This window comes from Ammospiza caudacuta, chromosome 4, assembly GCF_027887145.1.
Source record: "Ammospiza caudacuta isolate bAmmCau1 chromosome 4, bAmmCau1.pri, whole genome shotgun sequence".
Lineage (NCBI taxonomy): Eukaryota > Metazoa > Chordata > Aves > Passeriformes > Passerellidae > Ammospiza > Ammospiza caudacuta.
In genome coordinates this window covers 2,900,996-2,927,459 of record NC_080596.1, presented here as the reverse complement: position 1 = coordinate 2,927,459, position 26,464 = coordinate 2,900,996, and the positions used below count along the sequence as shown (strand labels likewise).

The following is a 26,464-nucleotide window of genomic DNA, read 5'->3' as shown; positions in this document are numbered from 1 at the left end:
CTGCATGACCATATTTTTTTTCTCCTCTTGGCCATTTTCCTATAAGTCCAGCTACAATACAGTGCAATATGGGAGAATTGTTCCAACAGAAGCACCCAAGCCTGAGCACCACCATCTCATCCCAGCTACACCAGCTTTACAGTGTGTGCTGCACAGCAGCGAGTTGCTTCCCTGGGTGACAGAATGGCAGCAGCTGGGTTGCTGTCTCAAAACAACCCATCCGAGGTGCATTCACATCCTTTTATTTCCCTATTATTCCCAGGAAAGGTGAAGCTACAAACAGGCTGTGTTTTTCACGGAGAATGTCAAGTACATAGGGATACTAAAGCCTCATGAGACAGCACTGCTTGCAAATTCCTAGTGCAAAAATGCATACTGCACTTTCAAGTGCCAAAGTTTAGAGAAATGCAGAAGGTAAAACCACACTACCTGTAGAACACATGCAGTATTACTGAAAGGCCATTAAGTAAAAATTGTACCACCACTGGGCCAAGGCAATGGCAGGATCTCTTTACACTGCATTCCTTCCAGCACAATGATTCATGTTCACTTTGATTACTCAACGTTTCAGCATGTAATATTTTTGTTTCAACATTTTTGTTATGCTAGTAACAAATAACTTACACCTACCGCTTTTCTTTTACACTGACTTCATGAGACTAACTGTGAGCTGAGAAAACAGTAAACCTAACCCTGACTGCAAAAATGAAAGGGAAACAAAATATCCTTACCTGACTCTGGAAAAGCTCAATTTAGGTGATAACTTTTCTTTCTAGATAATCCACATATCATATCATCTTTGTTTGCTTGCTTGATTTCCAAAGCAAAAAACATGTATGAAACAGCTGTAGTTACATAACTTAATTCAAGCGTTTCATGGACTTGTCCTGAAAAGCAAGGATATACTCCCAAAAGAACATCTATCTGACAAATTTCAACTGTCTGGCTGTGTTCTACAGTACTATTACTATTTAATTACCTATTTTCTGAAAATGTATTATACAATTTTCCAGAGTCATTGATGAATGCTTTCTAAATACAAGAAAAGTGCTGTATAAACTCCTACTGGAGTTTGATGACATAATGAAACAAACTTTGCCTGGAGTACAGGAACACAAATATTTGTCTTTAGTCAATTTTTAAACACACTGCACTTGAAATAACTTGGCAAGGACCTCTGTTTTGATGCAACTGGTAGCATAGAATACAAAAGCCTCACATCACTGACAATAAATAAAAATAAATATTTATAGGCCAATATAGATATTCTCTGGCAATTAAAGTTTTTAGCATTTTTATTCTGTAAGCTGAGGTTTGAAATCTACCATTACAAGGCAGTGAAAAAAAAAAAGTACTACCAAAAAATGTCTCTGATGGTATGTCACTTCTGCATTGTTTGCATGCAAGGGATATTGAGGTTGGATAACAGGTACTGCAGCACTGACAATGCACTGGAATGAGAGCACAGTGTGCCTATTTAGCCCACTCATTCCTCATCATTCCCTTTGAACAGCTGCACCTTTAACACATGAACTGATTTAAAAATATCTGCATCTCATCAATATTTATAGACTTTTGTCCATCTACTCCAGACCAGACCATGAGAGGCCAGAAAAGTCACTTCTACCTACAGAGATATTTAGAACACAGTATTCCTATATGGTAAAATAGGAAATAAACAATGAGATTAAAGTGGGGTGATCTTTGTATTGCATTAGCAAGAACACAGGGAGAGATTGCAATAAATGAAGTATACAGTACTCAAAAAATAAAAAGGTTGCTCATCCAGTATTAACTATATTAACTGTATTATATCTGTGTGCAGCCTGGACTTAAGGCTTAGACTGCCTGAACTTTTGAACAGCAAGGCAAAGTAAATACTAAAGGATAGCATCACCTAATGTCTAGAATGAGGCCAGCACACTTATAGGTCATAAAAAAACATAGGCAAGAGATTAGTTAATGAAAATCAGAACACTTTTCAAATTTCTAAATAAAGTCATAGTGTCAATGAAAGGAAGTATATTTCAGCTATGCCAAAGACTCCAGAATTCATTTGTAGGGCCTCAGATAAGCTGGTGTAAGCATTAGAAGTTTTTTAATTGCTTCTTGTAAAGGAAAGCCAGGGTTCTAGACCAAATCCCTATAATTAAAAATTTAAGTTAGTAGGGAAAACATTTCCTAATGTAAGATTTAGGATAAAAGCCTGAGTATTGTCAGGGTTTAGGAACCACCAGTTAAATATGACATTTTTAGTTTATCAAGAATAAAATATCTTTGGAGAAAATACTTGGTGTTCAATCCAACACCCAGTCCCTCCTGGAAATTAATTCTTTTTTGTAAACTTCACACGTGACTACAAATGTGTAAACTTCAGATGTGATTATTTAAAAAACAAAAAAAAATACGTAAACTCTAAAAATATTTAGATACTAGGAAATATCCTTAAAGTATTTTGTTTCAAATGCAATACACAATTTTTTCTTCATAACTAACAAGCACAGAGCTTTTGTATCTTCATCAATTTAATCTATTATTATACTTCTCTTGAAGCACTGGATATTATCTACTAACGAAACAATTTGTTAGTGTAAGGACACAGTGTCAGTAAGACAGAATACAGTAGCTCCTTTCACACTACTGAACTACGTGCTGGTTCTGAGAAAAATGGGTTTATCAAGAGCCCACACTTTTTTCTTTTAAACAAGACTCAGTTGGAAATATTGGCTGAGCATTCTTCTGTTCAAAGTTTTAATGAGCAATGCTAAATAAATTAAGCTGTTTTCAGCATTATGAAGCCCCTCTATCTCACAATTTCACCTCTGCACTGTAATCCAGGATTTTTGGACTTTAGCAGGAGCAACACAAAATATTTAATCCAAACAAGACTGGGTAAACTGATGGTAACATTTAAAATTATCATTTTATCTCTAAATATATATGAGAGAAAAGACAGGAAAGTAAGGATTAGAAAAGGAAGATTTGATTAGGATCTTAAGACTCATAATACACTGTTGCAAGGAAAGATACCCAACAATCCTTTACATTATTACAATTTTTTTCTGGCTATGTTACATCTATGTCTAAGTACCTGGAATTTGAAGCACACCTCCAATGCTCAACTGGAAAAATCTGACTTAACAAGCCTATTCTACAACCCAACACTTTTTTGCTTACTCAAACCCTGCCAATGGTGTCCTGTCACACAGCAGAGCACTCAAGGTGCTCTGTTACATTGTGGAACACTCCTACACTCTGCTGCTCCAGGTATTACTGGTGTATGATGCTTAGGGTTTGCTACCATTTTGCTTTTACATCATGCAAAACACTGGAATTCCTGTAGGTTGCATTCTGTAACATATATTTTAGCCAAAACAAATAAATACTGGTTTGTGTTACAATACGTTATTTTATTTTCCAAGAGATGGAATTGACTGTAACAATGAAAGATTAATTCAGTTCTTTATTCAATTCTTACCTGAGAAGAATATGTGTGACCATCTGATCCACAAACAGGATTGGTATAAACTACTGGACACTGCTTGCAGTTTGATGAAATGGGACCACCCCTCCACTGTTTATGGCCTAAACCAGCCTCTTTCATACTGTAAGTAAACAAAAAGTATGTAATTCTGATAAGCAGTATTGAAAATAGAACACATTCAGGGTATTTTAATGAGCCTTTACAAACAGTAAGCCATACATACTTTGAACCATAAAGTTTTCTCTTACCTAAAGGGTTGCCAATGTCTTTGGCATAAACTTCTTCACCTTTGTACTTTAACTCACTGTAGTGATACTTGATGCCTGCATATTATTTCACTAAGACATATGAGCAAAAAAAGATAATTAAGATTATGCTTTGGGGGCTGTTACACTTATTGATCAGTGAATGTTGGAACTATGTGACACTTACTCTTTTTGTTATTAAACAGTATGAACAGAACTATTGTATCAATACTTGTATTTTAGGAGGCAACATTTAGGTTTTAGAGAACTGTGCCATAAATACTTCTAGAGAAGCAGGGAGGGGGTCCTACTGTTTGCCCCACTTGGAGCAGTCTTTCACTGTCTATAATTTGCAAAATTCAGTCAACATTCAATATATAGTCCAAAGGGAAAAAAACAAGTTAATCCATTGGAGCACAGAATCAGTCTACGCAATCATATATTGTATCCTCACATAAACACATACAGAGCTAGATGGATTATTTCCATTTAGGAAGGGGCTATGCTGGGTCAGAATAAAAGTCTAAAATAGGTTACTGATGCTTCTTCACAATACTTTTATAGCTTTCAGTTTATGTTACATGGCCATCTTCAGACAGGCATGCTTTTTCTCTGTAGCTTTCAATTAATTCCTATCCATTAATTTTTCCTTTTATTTTTCAACTGTGAAAGCATTTAGCAGCCACTGTATCATGAAACAGCTCCTTTATGATCTAAAAATATATGAAGAAGTTACTTCTTGCATATAAATTAAAAAAAAAAAAACAAAACAAACAGCAGCACATGATTTTTATACTGTTTTTTTTTTTCCTTGGTATCTTAATGAGGAACCTAAAATTGATTACACTTAGAACATAGCAATGACTTATCAGGACACACACAAATATCCAAACTTATAAAATCTCAAATTAAACATTCTTTCATGGAGCAGAACTCTCAGAGAACTCCTTCAACTCTTTCACCTACAAATAATCAAGAACTATTTTGCTAGTAATGAATCATTGTTTGAGAAGAACTTGTGTGGAATAATAAAAAGAAACATGAGACAATAAACTCCTCATCCTCTGGTTTTATAATGAGCAGAGTAAAAGGCTAAAAGCACACACCTAACAGTAAACTGGTGATGACAAAAACTAAAAGCCTATTTCCAAGCCATGCTAATGTTTGTGTGAATAATTTTAGCTGTAAATGTGGTCTTTTAGAAAAAAAAAAAATCAGGAATCATAGAAGTTTGCATTCAGGTTATGCTGTTTAATGACATTTTGAACTGCCCAGATTTTTTACAGTGTACACAGGAAGCTGAGATGCTGCACACAGAACGTGTCAGTTACTATTAAAAAAAACAGAAATAGATTCAGTTCTATGTAGCATAATCAATAATAAAATATCAATACAGGAAGTTTTTATGTCCACCAGGAAGCACTAAAAAGGAAACAATTCTAATGACCTTAATGAACAAATAACAATCCTTTCTGATGAGTTGCACAACTTGAAGACAAAGCAAAAATCATCTCATTTCTATTATAGCAAAAAAAAAGGAGAAACTGTGTCTTTGATTATGTACAATATATAGTAATAATTAGACTATTGCTGCTCCTTTCACTTGACTGAGAGCTTTCCAATCATTCACATGAGCTCCAGCATCGTTAGATTATACAGATGGCTGCATCTTTCTCTAACTTCTTGCTACTTTTATAGCTCACAATTATCCAGAACTGCCCCAGTAGCCTGAGGCGACTGACAGGACCAGCATCCCAACTATCAACCTGATGCAATATTGGTTTATCACAGATATAGTAACTTTAAAACACAAATAAATTGTAGAAGCTGTACAAATAAATTGCAGAAGTTCCAGACATCAACAGAGAGAAGCTCATTGACATAAGCAGAAAACAGTCTGGAAGCAGAATTTGTGCAACACACAAGGGGACTTGGTGTAGATGCCTAAAATAAACCAAAGAAAACACTAGTGGTGCTTAGTGTTTTAGTACATATACACACTTGTGCACACTCTTAATGAAGACAAGACAAGACAGAAAAAGGAAAAAATGCCCTCCTTTTAGATGAAGATAAGTAAAATCACCTGAAGGAAAAGAGGTGTCTCAGAAAGTATCACAGGGATGATGGGAACTAGAACAAGCTCAGAAGGCAGAAATTGCAGTTCTGTGATGAGCAGAGAGGTATGAAGAAAAAAAAAAATATTTGATATAGTCAGATAAATGACCTTCCTCAACCAACCTGTGCTTTGTTAGACTTTTAAATGCAAACTGTTCCAGGGCACTCATTTAAGCTGAAGAATATCAAATTTTCTCTTTTACACAGAACTCCTCTGAGACCTTCAACAGATCACTGTTACCAAAACTGGCTTCTATATAACTAATAATATTTTTGTAAACAACACACAAATCTGTATTTTTCAAAAACTGTAATAAAAGGCACAATGAGAAAGAAATTACAAGAAATTATACTTTGAAGGTATCAATCCAGAGACCTGGTCATGGGAATGGTTTGTATGGATATCTATTTAAAGCTTTAGCACAATGATGCTGAAAATGACTCTATTATCAAAGCTGCTGAACAGCTATTTTTGACTGTCAGTCACTGACAGAAAAACATGAAAAGTCAATTTAAAATATTTTTAATGCTAGTTATGGTAGACACATGCATTTCATAAAATACCCGAATAATGCATTTTACTTATGTACTTAAACTTTTCCTTTTATCATTATGTGATTACATCAGATTTGTTTCTGCAGACTATTCCTTTTAACCAGGTGTTGGGAGTTATGTTTTTTACAGCTAGGCAATGATCACACATATAATAATGAACACGCACACATTGACATGGAAATAGCCGAGAAAATAGTATGACGATAAAAATTGTCTTGAGATGTGATCATTGATGTATGTCAACAATATCCTGAAATAGGTACAAAACTGTAACACATAGCATTAGTTATTACTTATGTGAGTTATGTAAATAAAGCAATATATATTTACATTTTAAAATGTTAATACATGGAAAAAATAGCAAACAAGGCAGTTATTTCACTTTAATAAATCACTTGTTTCTTCCTTGTATTTATTATAATTCAATATGCAAGAAGACCCAGATCACTGCAACTTGAAGCTAATAAAATTTTGTCATTTAATTTTGCAATTCTACTGCAATCACTATAAATGCTCTTGCACTTGTTAGTCTGTTGTCACGTTAAACATATGATGTAATGAGAAAATCAACCTCTTCCACCAAAAATTTCCTGAAAAGTCTTTCGTACCTGTCTCATAACAAAATAACTATTACTGAATGCAAGCTCCACCTTATCTGATATTGTTGACACCTAAAGGGTAAAATTAAATATATGGGCCTAATTTACCAGCAATGCTTCTGATTGCATTAATTTGCATACACCAAACTGTGCATGCCTGCCTAGAAACATAATTAGCCAATCTGCCCAATTAGTCTGGCCTATGTACCTGTTTGCATACATAAACTTGCCTTCCTGTATACACAGTGATTGTGCCTGCAAATACTTTGAGAATACTTAATGTAACCTGTTTAAAATTTAGCTTCGAGCAACTCTTTGGCAACATTATTGTTTAATAATATCTATATAATGCATGAGTGCCCAATTGAATTGAAAAATGGTATTTTATAGCTAGATTTGATACTCTTCAAACATATTTTTCCAAAACTGGTTGAAAAAAGTCTGAGTTACTAAAACTAATCTTTGACAGAACTCTTGCAATTCTCCTCTGATAACTACATTTGCATCTTTAGGAGATTTTAGAGTTATCCCCATTTAGAGATTCTGCCTGATTATGTTTTGCCATGGCCTTTGGGGGACACAATCAGGCTGGTAAGATTAACATAATCAGAAAAGCCACTTGTATCACAAAATCTAAATTGCTTTCTTTAGAGTTGCCTGAATTTCCTTCAAAGCTGCCTTTTCATGTTGAAGCCTTTTGGAAGAAAACCATAGTTGTCAATATACTACTAAGATGTTCCATTCAAATGTCAAAAACCTCTCAATTCATTACTGCCAGTATTTTTGAATATATTATTTTCACTTGTTTCTTTACTTTGCACTACTCCTAAAAAATAGAAGAAAATTCCATCTGAATAAACACCAAAAACAACTGAATTAAACTGAGATAATCAGAACAAAAATTAGCAAGATTAATGTGGAAATCAAAATAAAACATTTTAGCAATTTACAAATTAACATTGCTGGGAAGACATTAGCATTTATTGAGAACCAATCTCAGTGTAGACTGAACGAGTTAGCAAGTGTACTATTTTCACAAGACAAAAATGCAAATACTGCACCCCAAGACAGAAATCATAGGATCATAGAACATTTTAGGTTTGAAGGAACAAACCTTAAAGATAATTTGATTCCAATCCCCCTGCCATGGCCAGGGACAGCTTCCCTAGAGCAGGTTGCTCAGAGCCCCATCCAGCCTGGCCTTGAGCATTGCCAGAGATGGGAAATCCACAACTGCTCTGGGCAACCTGTTCCAGTGCCTCAGTACCCTCACAGTGAAGAATTCTTTGCTAGTAAATAACCTAAACCTTCTATTTTTCAGTCCCATCACTAAATGCCCTTGTAGACAGTCCCTCTCCAGATCCCTTGCAGGCCCTCTCTAGGGGGTACTACAAGGTCTCCCCAGAGCCTTCTCTCCTCTGGGCTGAACAACTCCCACCTCTCTCAGCCTGTCCCTACTGGAGAGGTGCTCCAGCCCTCTGAGTATCTGTGCAGCCCTCCTCTGAATCTGCTCCATCCCATCCACATCCTTCCTATGCTGGAAGCCCCACATGTGGGTGTAGCACTCCACGTGGGGTCTAAGAAGAACAGAGAATCACCTCCCTCAACCACTGGCCATGCAGCTTTGGATGCAGCCCAGGACACATCTGGATTTCTGGGCTGAGAGTGCACATTGCCAGCTCATGCTCAGCATCCCAAATCCTTCTGGGCAGGGCTGCTCTCCATCTGTCCATCCCTCTGCTTGCATTGATTTCGAGGGTTGCCTCAACCCAGGTGCAGCACCTTGCACTTGGCCTTGTTAAATCTTATGAGATTCCCATGGGCCCACTTCTGGAGTTTGTCCAGGACCCTCAGGATGGCACCCTGTCCTTGAGGAGTGCCAACAGCACCAAACAGCTTAGTCATCTGCAAGCTTACTGGGACCCATTCAGGGGGAATTTCCTGTCCAACATGATTTATGGATAGGCATACTGCAGATCTGACATAGTTCCATCCATTTCCTATATATTTAACTAGAAAATATTATATACCTATAGCTGAAGCAGATTTTGCTTAGCAAATGCCAGAGAGGCATTTGCTGTATATAAGAGAAGCAATCCTGTATATAAGAGACCTTGTTTTCTGTCACAGAAACCATGCACTCAGATTTTTCTAAAGACAGATGCAAGTTGACCCTTAACATCTGTAATAACTATCACAACACCTGTTTAAATTAGCAGATCAATAAAATTACACACGGAGAAACAACTGAGGCACATTTTCATAAACAAGACCTAGATAAAAGGACTATTAAACAAATTAGCATTTACCATTTTTACCACACATCTTCATTTGCTGTATCATTTCTATGAATGTTTTGCCTTTTATTCCTACCTACTTTACAAATCCCACTTGGAAGTCCTGAGCTACAGAAGCTGTCAAAACTTCAGACCCACCCTCTAAAGGTAAGAGTTGAGCATAAACCATATCCCACTGTCTCTCAGAAATCTAGGCATGCTGGCCAATGAAGCAGCAAAGCACACTCCATCAGCCCACAAATATCTGCAGTTCAGACCATGAGAACAGGGAAAAATGGCATGGATTTCCCAGTTAACTCGCAGCTGAGTGAGTTAGCCTTCCTTCCTCCTAAGGACTGAGGTTTTAATATGGCATGGATAAATAACCTTGGCACACACTACTGAGAAAACTCATAAATTGTGAGGACGAGGAATCAGAAATTAAGTAGTGTGGAACTATGCAATGTAAGAAAGGTAAAACTGCAGACAGAACAAAGATTGTTGAACAAGGTCAGTCAGGAGTGGCAGGAAAACAAACCACAGACGTGAAAAGTCATAAAATCACAAAAGCAAAACCAGAGACAGAAGTTTAAACAACACTGAGGATCAGTCCATATAAATGAGCCATGGAAGTCAACACATTATATTGAACTGTCTGGCCAGCAAAGACCCACTGAGGATCTGGAAAGAGGTGGAGAGCATCATCAGTAGAATCTAACAGCAAATTAGTCCCAGCTAGATATTGTGCCCAGTGAGCAATAAATAATTTTATACTTTTAGGTAGCATGTATCAGCCTACAGAGCCCTTGAGCCCTGTAAAAACTACTTGAATAAAGTGGTCCAGAAAGCAAAGATTACAAAAAGAGCTTCACAAGTTAAGCATAGGTTGGAAGGAAACCTTGAATGAAGCAGATACTTACACATGGCAGAATGATCCACCTATCACAGGATGTCTAATTTGGCTCTTCAGCACAGTTATTTTGGCCTCCAACAGAGTTGGAGAGCAGTAAAGTTACAGAGAAAGGTCTTCCAATTATTTTGATACTGTATGAAAATGTATCATCATTTAAATGATAAAGATGTTTCCTTTACTAGATACTGCTTTCACATATTAGAGTTCAAACAAAATTACCATTGACTTCATAATTTTTAAGCTTATCAACTCACCTACTGTCTTTTCCTAATTCAAGTTTTTAGAGGACTTCCTGTACTTCATATAAGAATTGATCTGAATATGACTTCCCTTTTAGTGGATATACTCATTCAACAGATGGTAAGAAACTAAGGATCTCCTAACTTACAAAGTTACTTAAGTGTTACTATTTTTTTTAAAGGCTTGATTTTAATATATAAAATCTTACACATTCTATGATATATCTCAATAATAACCAATAGTTAAATTTTTCACAAATCAAACGGATGGAAATAAAATTGCACAGATTTCAATAACTTCAGTGACTACATGGGATGCTCACAATTTTAAGTCATTCCAGAACTGCAACCTCAAAAAATTTAATACACATTTTAGTTGACATAACATATAAGCAGTATTACAAAAGAAATTGAGATTCATACACACACACCCCCCACTTTGGTAAAGCAATTATGTATTATTTTAGAAAGATATTTAATGGTGTATATTAACTTATGAACTCAGACTTCACCTTTTGATCACCAAGATATGCAAATTTCTTTTATAAGTGCTTTTCATGCTAATCTAAGTGCCTGACCTTGTAACAATGCAGTTTTAATAATTTCTTAGAGATATTTATTACCTTTTCCCAGAACTCCTTTCATTTTATAAAGCCAAAAGAATTAATGAACACATTTCAAACCTATTATTTTCTACTTTGCAAAGACAGAACATTATATAGATTTTGTGTGTATACTCGGCCTTGCAGAGTTTACCTCTTTGAATATAAATATATTCACTATGTATTACTTCTACTGGAAAAAGACATCAATTTGTGTGCCAAAGGAAAGCAGACATTTTTCAATGTTTTCTAAAACAGGTAACATAGAAGCAAAAGTAATCTCTTCTTTTACACATTATTTAATAAAGCAGAAACCTTTTTTTATGACAGCAAATAGTTCTCTTTAGTCAAGAGATGTAATTTTAATAACTATGTCTAATGACCAGTCTATGATATCACATGTTAAATTCTTAGTAGTTTGCTGAACAGGAATACAAAATTCCCTAGTAGTAAGAAAAGTGTAATAATTTCATTTAATTATCATCACTTAAATGGGGTTCCTATGTATCAGCATGCTCAGCAATTGCAAAACAGCAAGGTAGGGTAATGATTTAACTTTTTCAATGATTATATATCTATTATTGAGAGAGAATTCAAAGTTATTAATTCAGAATCTGTTTTGCATAATGTGATGTTTTCTGTTACCTGCATTTGATAGCCCAATTAAAGGCACAGTTTTCATTAGAGAGCATCTTAATGCTTCTGATTTATAAAAAAATGAGTGACTAAAAATAATTTAAACATAAAAAGCAAATTTAAATAAATGAAACAGTCAAATAACTAATAATCACTTCTTCAACCCAAGGTAGACAAATAGTAACAATATTTTGATTAACATTATTATAAGGATGTCTATTCCTACAACACTCACTATTTTATGCTGAATTACAGAAAACTTTTCACTAGAAAATAGCTACTTTTCCTATTGGCTCAAAACATTGGCTGCCACAAAAATGTTCCTTCACCACTATAAGAATAAATTGATATTCCACTCATCAGATTCAGAACCCTGCAGAGGGATTCCCATTGAATCTATCTTTCTCATTGCCTGGCAGTGTAAGTTGCACCCCTGCTGCCCACGCTCACAGTTCTTTTTTCCCTTATGCAGGATCAGTCACAGTGTCTGCTTAAAAATAAAGACAGAAAAGAAGGAAGAAAAACCAATTTACAAGCATCACAGCAATCAATATCTGAAAGAAGGATTTCCATTTTTTACCCTTAATATTATCAACATATATCTGCTCGGTCAATGACTTAAATTTATCTTTTCTATACAAAACTCTTTAGGTAGGATTACAGGTAGAAAATATCAGTCACTGATCAATTTCAAAAGAATATGTCTGGGGTTTTTTCTTTCTGAAGAGCAAGTATAGAAGGCAACTAAAGAAACATACTTTTTGAACCAAAACAGAAAAACTTAAGCAGAGACATAAGTAACTACATGTCTCTCCAGATGGTATTTAACAATTCTGAGTTCCTCATTACACCTGTGAGGAATAATAAGCCACTTCTACAATAATACATTCAAAGTATTCATGTTCAGGGATCTGAATATCCCTTAAATGCATAAGTTACTCAGGGTGGCTTCACAGTATAGCACAAAACCTTGTAGCCATTAATTTTAACAAATGTTCTTTGCTCTTTAGCACAGCTTTAGAGCAAGTGATACTTCCCTGCTCCCCAACCCTGCTTCAGCTTTTATTGTACAGTACTTCAGTCCATTCGTCAGTGTGTCCATCTGTGTGGTTGATGCTGCACCCACCACCTACAGCTCAGCTTCTTAAACCTGCCAGGTTTAATTCATTGTTATCCCCTGTGGAAGGGGCTAGCAGCGGGCCTGTTAGCTAAAGGAGCGAGAAGTAAGAAGAAGAAGAAGCTGATAAGGAGCTTTCTCCAAGGCTGTAACCAAGGAGATCAAGAGAAGGAAGATAAGAGCATTCTGCAGCTGGATGAAGCGTTTTTAGAAAGTTAGGTGGAGTCAGAGTAACTTTTCACCAATGGCATGGTATTGAATTGTTGTGGCCAATAGCTAAGGTAGAGGAAGGGTAAACAACTGGAAAGTGTATAAAAGATCAGCCATTTTCATTAATAAACTGTTGCCAAGTGTTACCAACTGAGACTGCTTGTGGTCTCTGCTTTATGTCTTGACCGCCTCAACTGCGACAATCCCCTCCTCCAGAAGCAGCACACCTCATTTGCTTAAACAGTAAAAGTGGGATTTTTTTTACTTTAAACTGCTATATTACAGGCACTGGGTGAGATAATTGTACCTACCTACCCTGGACACGCACTTACATTAAACAACTTTGAACTGGACTCATACTCTATCTAAATCAAGAATAATTCTGCTAAACAAGAAAACCACAAACAGATATAATAGACCTTTTTACATATTATTGACTGCCTGGTGCTGAGGAGCAATACAGGGGCACGTAGGAATAGGACAAGGGGCAATGTCTTTACACTGAAAGAAGTTAGGTTTAGATCAGATACAGAAAGAAATTCCTCACTATGAGGGTGGTGAGGCACTGGAACAGGCTGCCCAGAGAAGCTGTGGATGGCCTTTCCCTGGAAATGTTCAAGGCCATGCTGGATGAGGCTTTAAGAAACGTGGTCTAGTGGAAGATGTTCCTGTCCATTGCAGAGAGGGTTTACTACCTGATTTTAAGTGTCCTTCCAACCCAAACCATTCTACGAACAAGGCTTGAAATAGGTCAGCTGTCTTGATAATTCTAGCGCTGGGATTTTTTGCCCTTAATTCTACAGCCAAAAGAATTTCAAAAACATAAAGATAATAACATATCTGTGGTTACAGGTTGTAAGACACAGCACACACATACAGAAAATTGTGTTATGCAATAGTGCTCAGGATTAAAAGTACCATCTATATGGTATTTAAATTAAAACTAAAGAACTGTTATCTCAAACTAGTTATGCTATTGTGGTTACCCTAGGTCACTTCTGACAAAGGCTGTGATGTTTTTAGATGGTGTTGTTAATCAGGTGCTAAAAGAGTGCTGTTTTATAGTTCATGAGCTTTTAAGAGAAGTATCTGTGTCTGTTAATCAGTACCTCATAAAAGTTCTGCATTCTGGCACTGGTTAATAGCTATGGCATGTCTTTGAAAGAGAGAATTCCTTTAGATCATGTAGCCAACTGTCAGCTTACTGTACTGTAATCTTCCAAGTGCTCCTTAGATGGAAGGAAGAGCACCTATCAGCACCGACTTTTTCACTCCTACAGAGGGAGAGGAAAGGAGAAAAAACAAACAAAAAAGAGACAGAAAGGCTTTTCAGATTGATATTATCTTTTCTGCCAGCATGATGTCTTCTGAGTTTAAGAACTATGTCTGATAACATCAGAAATGGGAAGATAGAGCTGACAAGCTTTCATCATGTAGAGGTCTGCTCGGATAAAACATATAGCAACAAGTACATAGTAAGATGATAAAAGAGCACAAATAGGTTGTCAAACAATCAGCCATGGAAGATCATCTGCTGCAATATACTAACTTATTCTATTGATATTCTTTTATATTGAAAGAACATAAAACTTTTCCTTTTTCTTTTTCTCCTTCCTTACCACTGAAGGCTAAGTTAAGGTCAGGAGTGCTTCTCCTCAGACCTCACACAGCTAGCTCAGGGCAGAGCCTGCCTAGGCAGTGACATCCATGCATGACACGAAGTCCAAACCCTCAGTAAGCACCATTTCTATTACACACTCACTGTGCAACAGGTCTGTGCACTGTGGTCACCCATACTGCCAAATATGCAGAAATTCACTGAATGAGCATCAAAATCTGCTTTGATAAACTTCATGGGAGAAGAGGGCAAAACTCTGACAAAATATAAAACCTACTTCAACAAAGCATTGCACCAGCTAAATGCACTAAAACAAACAGCAACACCTGCACAGTCTCCATTTTGGCTGCATAGCGCTTGTGTTTGCCCTTGTTCTTCAAAACTTGACCATATTTTGCAACAATACTGATGTTCCCTAAATGCTAGTTTTAATTTGTAATACTCTTTTACCTCTGATCCAAGGATCATCAACAGTGACTCTCACTGGGGGAAAAAATCCCTTCTCAATTAGTAAGCAATTTAGCGTTTTTTTATATATTGCAAAAATATATATATATATTTTTATATATATTTTTACAGCATGAAAATATTAAAATTTTAAAGAATACATAGTTTGTTTTACTTATTAATCTGCTTTTGTCATAGATATATTATACCCACAGAGATAGGTACAGTTATTGCTGTATTGGAAATATACCAAACAGTTTAAAACAAAACTTTGCTACTTTCATTGCCATCTATAAATGAAGGTATTTTTAAAACATAAAAGATTATTCATGCTATTGCTCAAGGCAAGAAAATCAAAGATATTTAAAGTGTGAGGTTTTCTAGTCTGATAATTTGCACATGCAAATAGATCATTTTACAGATGGAAATTTAATACGAACCAGACATATCCATGATGAAATATGTGTGCCAGAATATCAATGAAAAAAAATTGTCAATAATACTGCCAAAAGTAGTTTTAATAACTACTGTAATGTTATTTCACATTATTTAGCCTAGCATGACATAAGTTCTCTTTTATTATTTATGTTGGCATTACATTTCCCCTTATGCCTGTAAGAAAAAACAAACTCAACTTGATTCCATAAAATAATCCGATAGGCAAACAACTGGGCATAACTTTTTTCTGCCACTAGGAAGTCAGTAATGTTCCAATTTTAATACCTTTTCCTTTTCTATTAATGTTCATAAACATCAGCAGTAGAGACTCTTCCTTACTTTTTCTTTCTTCCTTCCTCAATTACTCTAATGTGGGTCCCATAAAACGGTACCTACAGGATAATACATAATCTATTTCTTCTCCATCCAAGCCACCATAAAGCATCTCTTACTGGATATGAATGCATAAATAATAAGCCATGCTGAGTGAAGACACGAGGTACTGTGATGAAGAAAAGTAATATAGAAAAATGGAGAACAGTTATTTGAAGAGAGAGAAAAACAGTAAACACAACTACAACAAGAATGCTAAAAGAGAAATTCTTAAATACACAAAACCATGTTACAAAAGCCAAAACAGCAATAATTAATATTTCTGGGATGGCAACACAAAGGGAATTGTGGTTCAGCTTTCATGATGTCTTCTTTCTGCAGCACACAAAATTTGGAAAATTGTCTGAGTATTTCAAAAACTATTTCCAACTGTTCAGAAAAACTGAAAAATCAGGTACCTAAGGCTTCACCTTCTCCTTTGCTTAATTACTTCTAGAGGGTCTACATTTTCATACAACTGGAGCCCTTGCTGGTGCCTCAGCTGGACACCCCTGGTACTCTGCATACACAATATTGATCCTGATTCAGCTGCCTGATTTTCTCTTCACAGTCATGACTCCACAAAACAAAAAATTCACCACTCAGCCTCATGGCTGAACACACTTCCAAATACTCTGCTTTAGAAGACCAACCACAAATTCAGCTTTGAAATCCCAAAATCACAATGCAGTAAGAGTGATAAAAAATGCTGTGGTTACATGGAAAAAGGAAAAAATAATCTATTGAGAGATGAAAAATGGAAATAGATATTTTCTGCCCGCACTGTGGGGCAAATAAAAGAATTTAATCATTTTCTTGAGAAATCATCTGTTTGCAGAAAAGAATTCTTTTTTTATTTTAAAAATCCTGAGAGCAGACAGTGTACTTTTCCAGTGGCATTTTTCCTTCCCTACTTCATAATTTAGCTCAACTTTTATTTTTATTGCAGTCTTTATAGGTTCAGGCATCTATAAATAACTGTCTTTTGATATCTAAATTACTTTGGTAAGACAGTAAATTGTGGACCCTAATTGGACTTGTATCCAGTATGCTGATCAAATACAGAACCTCCTTGTAGAAAGCAGCTGGAAAGGAACAGCTAAAAGGAACAGATAAAAGGACCTTAGGAGTAAAGTGACCAGAGGCAAAATTTACAACTCTGTTGTGAAGAACAGGTGTGCCATGTGCCAGAAAAATCAGTTGTCTTACCTGCATTCCAGCTTAGAGCATTGCTCTAGCTCTTCACATCCACGTTTCTCAGCCTTCCTTCTAACCACAATGCAGACCAAGACCTTGGTGGCAGCAGTGTCTTTCAAAATTAAATAGGTTCTTAAAATTTGTTTGGAATCTGCTGCCTCATGTAGTCTCCCCTTCATTATGAGAGTAAATTAAAGTAACTGAGCAATGATTACAGAAATAAAATCCTGTCATTGTCATTCTGACTAATAAGTGCTAAGTTAAGTGCCCATTTTCCAGTGTCTTCATCCAGACATCCCTTTAGGTCTTTGATCCTATTCTCAACAGCTCAGAAGTGTTTCTATTTCTGGCATGTGCCATTTATCAAGGTGACCATAGATAACAGGACTATTAAACAAATTGTGACACCTTACTCAAAATGATTTCTTAACATTTATAGACTATCCTCTTCTCCATTCTTTACAAATTTCTGTTGTTTGCTTTTATAAGTACTGCATCTGCATAAGTCTCCAAGTGCTTCATAATGAGCCTTTGTGTTTGCTTCTCAGTTGAATATATAAACAATTACTGATCCTATCAGAAATTACCTTGTTCTCCAATTTGAAGATAGGAGAGGTGAATTAGAGCATGACAAAAATATTGCAGTGTAGGTAAAGAACCTCCAGCATTTGTACGTTGAAGTAAATGATTATAAGATGTTATATAACTTCTAGATATCAGTGTACATCTAGAATATGAAAGAAATTCAGTTTTCTAGACATCTCAAATGTATATAAAAAAGCGCTGAAGTTATCCTAAAAGTGTTACTATTGTGAGTTCTCTGTGGAAGAACTGTATGGGTAGAAAGCTCAAAAGTACAAAGGTCTTCAGTGTCCACTGTAACAGTGAATAAGGGAATAGCAAGCCCTCACCTCCCACTAGCCAACATATATGTTTATTTTATGATATCTAAGAGCATAAAGAGGATCTTGGCTGTACCTTCACACCTTTTAGAGACTCAAGTAACATATTCCAAGTATGCAAAATCAATTGCTGATAACCTCAGGATATCACTTTCCTGTAGTCTTATAATTATCACCCTAATCCCCAGCTTAAATTTCCTCTCAGACAATTTTTTATCTTATTTGCTTCTACCTTGCACCAATGAGTTTGGGGTTAAAGAGGAGATAATGTCTGGGGTTATCTTTAGAAAGAAGACCCAACAGAAAAAGCTCGGAACATAATTTGTGTTTAATTTAGGGATCAAAACCTCAGCTTTCATAAGTATGCAAACCCTTGTACTACAAACATTTATTGACAATAAATGTGCAAATGGTGAAGGGAAAAGGCAAGAGGAATGCATTCTTCAAGATGTGCAAATGTTTTCAGTAACATTTAGGTGCCCAGATCTTCAGCTGATGAAGAAATGAAGTAATCCCTAAATTACAATAATTATCTAAAACGTTGACACATATGAAACTCTCTGACAAGAAAAAGCCCACGTAGGTATATTTCTCTATGAAACATCTTTCCCACAGGCATTATTTCTAAGAATCAAAAGGTTGTATTTTACAACAGTTGTTATTTTAGACTCTGAACTAAAATAATCTACAATTAAGGAAGAAAGAATAGTAATTAGAAAGCAGAACAGAAAAATTATGTCTCATACACAGTCATGCTCAAAACCACGAAGAATTAAATAATTTTAAATCACAGCGAAAAAGCTAAGTATTGATGAATACATATTCTCCAAGATGATAACTTTGGATGGCTTGATCCATAGGTGCTATGCGGCAGTTCAGCAGTCTCTTAATCTTTCTACCCCATTACTTAGTGGAGAAAAAGTTGTCCTGAACACAGGAGAGAATCGATGCTTCTTTTTCTGTGTAATTTTGTTAGTTTGATTTGGGGTGGTTTTGTTTGTTTGCTTTTTATTGCTTTATGGAGCAGTCTAGGAATTGCAAGTCTGTCTACTGGGAAAGTGATACACTGTAAGCATTGTTACAACTGCATCCACAACTTCAAGCAACACTCAGTCTAAAAAATTAGGATACATTCTGAATGTTTTGTGCTTTTGCAGTCTGGTAAAAAACCACACTCTACTACTATAAAATACTTACATAAATTTTACCCCCAAAGTGTACCTGTGCCTGAATGTTCAAATGTACCACTGAAGGTCTGTATTTGAAAAAAGCATCCCTCAGAGGAACTGAACCAGAACATGCTGGACTCACAGCTACTCCGAGTTCAGGTTTCCTCAGGTGTAATCTCTTCTTTGCCTCCCTCAGGAGTTCTGTTTAGACAGAATTTGAGTATTTCTTTGAGATTTCTGGACAGAATCCACAGTGCCACACATCATGTGGATAGTCTGTGCATGTACAATAAACCCAAAACAACTCTTGAAACCACTGGCTAGATAGTGTCTGAATTAAGGCAGTGGATCCCAATGATTTAGGATGCTTTAAATCCAGCCTTAACTGTACTGTGATTGTAAGAATTTCTCTTCATTATTATTATTATTGCTACTACTAATACAGATGCATAGGCATTTCAGAAAAAGTATTTGCATGCTGTAAGCATCCCTGTATACATACAGATTTTGGCATAAAATGAAAAAAAAAAAAAGGATACCTTTTTTAGGTTGTAAGTATCTAATATAAAAGACATAGCAGCCTGTGGCAAAAGCCACACACCTAAGTAAAATACTTCTGTTCTCCTGTAGCAGGCAACAGCATTTTGTAAAACAAACCTGTTTCAGACAATCTGGACACGTGAAAAGGGTTTTGCCATTTGACTTTAAACAAAAGATAAAAATATGCCAGACACAAAACTCCCTTATATAATTGACCATGTCACAAACACGAACATTTTGAGACTCCTCACATGCCCTTACCATGCTGAGTTTCTTTTCCAAAAGCAGTAATACCATTTACTGTAAAGTAGCAATATATATATCATATATATACATCACTCAATGATGACAAACACTTCCAGCTACTACACTTAATGTATTTCTCAACATTGGAAACCTTAAATGTATTGTTTTACATAAATGGAAATTAGTACAATGATTTCTATTCCCTGAACACTACTCCTGCTTGGTTTCACACACTATCCTTTTCCCACCACTGGTACATAAGCAAAACAACAGATGTATTCAGAGTCTATATCCACAACTTATGAACCATAACTTTCACATAAAATGAAATGCATAAAAACTGATGCTAGGTTGTAATAAAAGCACCTCATTATAACCAAAATAAAAATTTTAAACCTGTAAAAGAACCCCTCATATACAAGCATCCTGAAATTCTACTGTGTTGCATTATCCAGTATTAGAGTATTTCAGTAATGCTGGAAAAAAAAACAAAGAAACAAAAAAACCCCAAACCCCTGAACACACAAGCCATGAAGAAACTCCAAACTAGGCATGCATTAACTGATTACAAATGTTTGCATCAGCTATTTTAGAATTGATAATATTTTTTAATTAAGTACACTGAAAGCTGATTCTGACAGCTAATAGTTAAGGGTAGAGAAGTAATTTAAAAGCACTGCCTTCATCACTCTTCCTAATATTTTTTTTAAATGCCATCTTTTAAAGTAGATTCTGAGGAATACTGTAAGGAAAATGATCATTTTAAAACAACACAACAAAAGCTGACACACTATTTTTTACAAACAGGACAGTACATTAACATTCCCCATTACTAGTCAAAATTGTACACTAGCAACAAAGCTTTCCTAGATAGTCAGATTTCCTAGTCACCTTCTTTCCTGTTATCTAGAAGTTTTCTAACCCGCTGCTCCTTAGGAGATGGTACAACTGAGTGTGCCTTCAGCCACCAACACCAAGACAGAAAGAAACACAGCAAGCTGAAATCCATTTTCCTGAAAAAAAAAATCCAACCCTAATTTGTAATCTCACTGCAGAATTTCTAAGTAGAACTCTCCTGATCACTAAAAAAAAAAAAAAATCGTCATGTGCACTGATTATGCAGTGTACTCTCTCACTCCTACAGGCAACTGAGAATCTGAACAAGATTCTTGCTAGAGCGGGTAGAAAATGAATAGGCCCAGGACTTACTAAATTAACTGAAGTCCATATGATATAATCTAGCATAGAGCTCCACAATTTCCTTAAAAAAATCCTGTCATGGCTTTTTGAATGGGGAAAGTACAGTGTGGACAACATCTGTTCTGCTAACAAACAGAATACAAAGGCTCTGTTTAAGTCTGTTTTATTTAAAGTCTGTTTCACATACTAAAAAAACCACCAAAACCCCAAACATTAAAAAAATTAATATTTTCGATTTTTATAGACAAAGTTTGAGAAGGCCAGGGGTTGGACAAGTTTCTTTTTTTTTCTATTAGGACAGCAATTTTTGAATTTTGAAGCTGGACAGCAAGAAGTATAAATACTGCATGGCTGAGTAACAACCTTAATAAATAGTAATGCTGATACAGACAACAATGATCCTGCAATATAAAACGCAATCGACACAGAAGTCTTCCACTAGTGTTAGCAAAAGCTCCACAGACAGAGAAAAGGAATTCCGTGAGATGATCCTGTTTTCCTCTAGCTGTGTACCCATAACTCCTACTAACACAAATGGAGGGAACACAAGCTCACCAAGGAATTAACAGGCTTTTACAGCACGTGCAGAAGGTAGGATGCACAGTGTCAGTCGCCTCCTTTCCTCCCCAATGCAATGAAATGGAGAGCAAAAAAAGAAGCTTCATTTTCTCACTTTAATAAATTAAATTGCATAGCATATAAAAATCTCCAACATATTCAAATTTCACCTCCCTTAAGCACACAAAGTCCAAATTATTTTCTCAGCAAGTTCAATGAAGCTACAGCTAAGCAAATTTCCTTCTCAGTACTTTGTAGAGTGCAAGTATGATCACAATGGCATAGTTACACAATAATTGGTCTAATCAAAGCTATATAATGTTAGTGTTGTGAATGAAGTAGTGTTGCTCATTAGCCTATTACAAAAGAATTACTGTAAATTCAGCCTACGTGCAGCATCACTTCCTGTGCAAACAAACACAGATAATGCAGCAGGCTTGAAACACTGCCAAGCTGGCAGACTGGCAGCACAAATTATGCAAAGAACCAGAAAGCCTTCAGTAGATTCAATAGAGCTTGGAGGATAAGAATGATTAAGTGTTTCTGTGTACAACTACAAATCACAGTAATGAATCAGACTAAAATTTCCAATAAGGGACTTAACTGCACCAGCTGGCCTTCTTCAGCAGCATTATAATGTGAAATGATGACATCCTAAATAGTGGTGTTTGCAACTTTCACAAAATCTGCCCAAAGCAAGTCCTCTGTTTTCCTTCAGTTTTTTAAGTTTGTTTGTTTTTTGGGGTTTTTCTTTTTAAATAATAAAACATTGCAGCACCTAAAATGACAGGAAAGCTACAAAGCTATACTGTTCCTTCTTCTCTGCTTCTTTTCCTTTTTTTTTCTAACCCAATGAGAAAATCTTTTATATCAGCTCTAATAGATTTGCTTTCAAAACTCTTCAGACTACTTAATCAGCTACAGATTTGCAATTACATCCTTTTTTCTTTTTTTAATTGGAAATTTAGTGTAAATTTAGTCTAAATTAGAACTCTTTCCTTTGTTGCAAAGGAGGGGAGATAGGCAAAATACCTCAGGTTCAAAAGTATTATGTCTTGGAAATCTGGGATACGTTTCCATACAATATGAACAAAAAGAATACATATGCATGTGTACTTATTCATTCATATATATGCATGTACACATATGTATGTACACATATGCACTTTCTATGTGTGTGAATTGTTCTCACATATAGGCACAAATAAGCCTCTCACAAATTTGACTTCTTCACTTTCTGCCTGGGAGCATAATCTCAGCCATGCAGTACCCACAGGAATAGAAACAGAAGAGGTTTCGGCTTTCTTTCACAGTGTTACTCTGAGCTTCTGTCACATCATCCAGGCTAATCCACATCATGCTAGAAGGCTCAACACTCATCACTTCCAAGCTGAGATGGAACATTTTCCTCAAGGTAAAATATGAAGGTGACCAAATACAGGGAAGATCATCTGATAATCTACCTCATATAAAATGTATTCAGACTCATTTTCTATATTCTTCAGAAAACTGGAAGAGGACACAGTCCAAGGCAAGATAATGGTCTAGATGACCAATGACTTGAACCAAATGAGCACCTCAAAATGTCATTTAAACCAAAACTCTGAAGAAAGTTGTAACAAGATTAAATGCCGCCACAAAATCTATGAAGCAATCCAACTCCTCTACCTTAATAAACTCGATTAGGTGATGTAACATCTTTGCCACTATCAGCTTCTGTGAGTCTGTAATAAAGTGACACTCTTTAATACACTTTAATAGTGAAACTGTCCAACCTTGAAGACTGCACCCATAGGCAGAAATACGACAATTTTTATTAATCCCTAAATTCAGCTCCTTCTCCACATAGGGCTTGGGGCAGGGAACAATTGTCACTAAATCCATCTTCATTTCACAGATCTCTGAAGAGTCACTAATTCCTAGAGAGTGAATTCTGTATCATTAGGCTTTCCATACTGCCCAGCTCCACCCAGCTGTGCCCCTTACAGATATCCAGTCTGCTCATCTCTCTGGAATCTGCCTTGTGGAGCTCTAAGAGAAAAAGAGCTGCTATAATTTTTTATTTCTTACTTTTAACTTAGAGAAATGCTTTCTTATTGTGACTCTCAATTCATGACTGGTGAACTCATTACTTTCCAGGTGATCAACATCTGTAACTGAATTGTTTTTACCATGAAAAGGTCACCAGTCCTTCCTTAACCTTTAATAAAATGCGGTAAGGTGGTTTTTTTAGAATTGCAAGTATCACCAGAATCTGTGGCTCAGTTAATATTTACTGGAAACCAGTTACAATTGCTTCCTACTCAGAAACCTAAGAATAAATTATTAGTGAAGGTAAGAAAAATAAGGAGTTCGGTATCACTACACAAGTGAGTGCTGTCAGGTCCTTAAACATTGTTATGTCATGTTACCATGCTATGGCAGAGACAAATGCAATCCATTTCTGCCATAGCAGGGGGAGCCGTGGGGTCAAGCTGCACAATTCACATAAACAAACTCATAGGAGCATAGCAGGACCTTCACAGTGGGGGCAGGGGGCATCATGTCTTGTGGGGAATTCATAAAAGAGACAGATCTACATCTGCCTAGAAAAACTGCACACACCTTCAATGCACTAAATAATTTAATGCCTCCAAGCATTGATTGATTAAATGCTTCAAATCAATTTTACACAGCACTTTTCTTCTACTTATGGAAGAAGAAAAAGAGACTGGTTTTTAATCAGAATCCACTAGGATCAATGAGTAAGCACAATATTAGTCACTAGGTTCTAATACATCAAAGACACTGGGATTTACTTGAAACATGATTTTTGGCCCAGAACTGTTTTGCAATTTCCTAATTTTCAGAACTTTTAGACTAATCATGTTAAGAGAGTCTTCACTGGTTTCCAGCTGTAAGCAGTCAAATCCTGGAATGGGCTGTACAATAACTAGGTCCCAACTAAATTCATCTCCTTTCTAAATTCTCTCCTGCAGCTGATTTGAGATAAAAGCAAAGAGAAATATTTGAAGAAGAGCCTGCACCTCCTCTTCTTTCTTTCACCTATAAATGTCAGGTATAAATATTTTTGACAAACATGCAGAACAAAAAGGATTCCAATAAAAGTAATTCTCCTGAAACCACAGGCACTGCCCCATGTTTACTAGTATGCTTACATTAAAAGTCTCTGCTGGGTAGCAACCCTTACCCATTTTTTCAAATTTTCCTGCTCTTCATCTGCAGATAACCTACTGGCTTAGAACTTCACCTATACACTGCTTAATTTAGTACTGCAGCCTATTATCCACAGAATGTCAGTCTTAATGAAAATTACAGTATGTGTCAGAATCATAATTGTCCTTTTCAAATGTAAAAGAAAGTTAACACACTATTCATCAGGACCTGTAAATCTAGGATAGGTCAATGCTTGACTAACTTTTCCAGTTTTCTGAGCCTGGTTAGTTACCAGCTTGCATGGCCTTAATGAGCCCCTGCATGTCGTGGTGCCTGCACATATCCTTCCTTTCCTCACTCAAAGTGGCAACAAGAAGTACATGGAAATTTGAGGATTTATCTCCACCACCTGCTGTGCTAAATACACAAAAAGCACACATACCATTGTGAGCATTAGGAAATGTCCATTACCACCTACAGACCTCTCCTCTGACTCATCCTTTTTATTCCTGTCCAAATATCTTCTGGCAGAACACTCACATCACTTCTTTCCTCTTCCCCAGGCTCACTGGGGTGAACTCACAGTTGCCAGAGATTCTTAGTACCACTGAATCTCCTGAGAGTGAAGAGATTGGAAACTAAAATGAGTAGATGATTTCTCCCAGTGTGATGAATATCCTGCTTGTCACCATAACACTCACATCAACACATCCCAAGATAACCAATACTGAATTTAATATTCTCCAAGCTGTATTTGTAACGGAATAAGGTATACTGTGAAGCATTTCATTATTTCATATAGTCACCCTTTACAGGGTTTTTCCCCATAAAGTCCTTTTACTTAACCAAAAAATATAAACTGGAAAGCACAATGGGATGACAAAACACTATTCAACCAAAAGGAAAAGTTAATGACAAATTCCCAAATTTCAAAGAATCGATGAAAATTCTATTTTACACCATAGTTTGAATTACCGGTTCATGATGCATTGTAGTGCCGGCAGATATTCCCTTTCCACAGCAATCCACAGGGGAATAATGTGAACAACTTTTATATACATATCCTGCATATTTTCCCCTTAGTACATTAACTTTCCCAGCAGAGAGCTAAGTGTGTAGAACACAGAACACAGTTTCCAACACAGTTACAGCCAGCAGAGATGCAAATGCTGTTACCTGCTACCAACAAAAACCTTGCCACTTTAAGCACGTCCCTCTGTTTTCAAAGTCCTGGTACTTCCAACTATTCTCATGACCAATGATCCACAACACCTATTTCATCTTTTTGTCAAACGCTATTCAGTCTTTCCAGGACAGCACATAAAGGAAGCTCTTGTGCTGTGGCCCTGCAGGAGTGTGCTAAGAGAGGACTTGCCATCTTGGCAGCCTACCAGAAAAGGAAATGAGCCATGAGAGGAGACTGAGGGGAGACCATGATCCCAGCTGCCATGGAAACTGAGGAAAGAGCAAAACCATAGGCTTGCCTGACCCACAACCCCATGAAAAGGACAGTGAGACACAGTAGTGGTTTTGAAACCATACAAATGCAAGCACACTGCAGTAAGATCACAGCGCGGAGATGCCCAATCTAATAGAAATTTTAATACTTCTGAAAGCACAGGTAGAATCA

General features: G+C 36.2%; 1 protein-coding gene across 4 annotated transcripts in view; it reads right to left on the bottom strand.

Moving 5' to 3' along the window:
• The window catches only part of SPOCK3 (SPARC (osteonectin), cwcv and kazal like domains proteoglycan 3), a 166,874-nt gene that overhangs the window by 63,574 nt on the left and 76,836 nt on the right, over nt 1-26,464 (bottom strand). For all 4 annotated transcript variants that reach the window (XM_058803208.1, XM_058803207.1, XM_058803211.1 and 1 more), the window contains one exon: nt 3,479-3,605. In XM_058803208.1, coding sequence (XP_058659191.1) covers nt 3,479-3,605 — 127 coding nt within the window. The remainder of the gene's footprint in view (nt 1-3,478; nt 3,606-26,464) is intronic.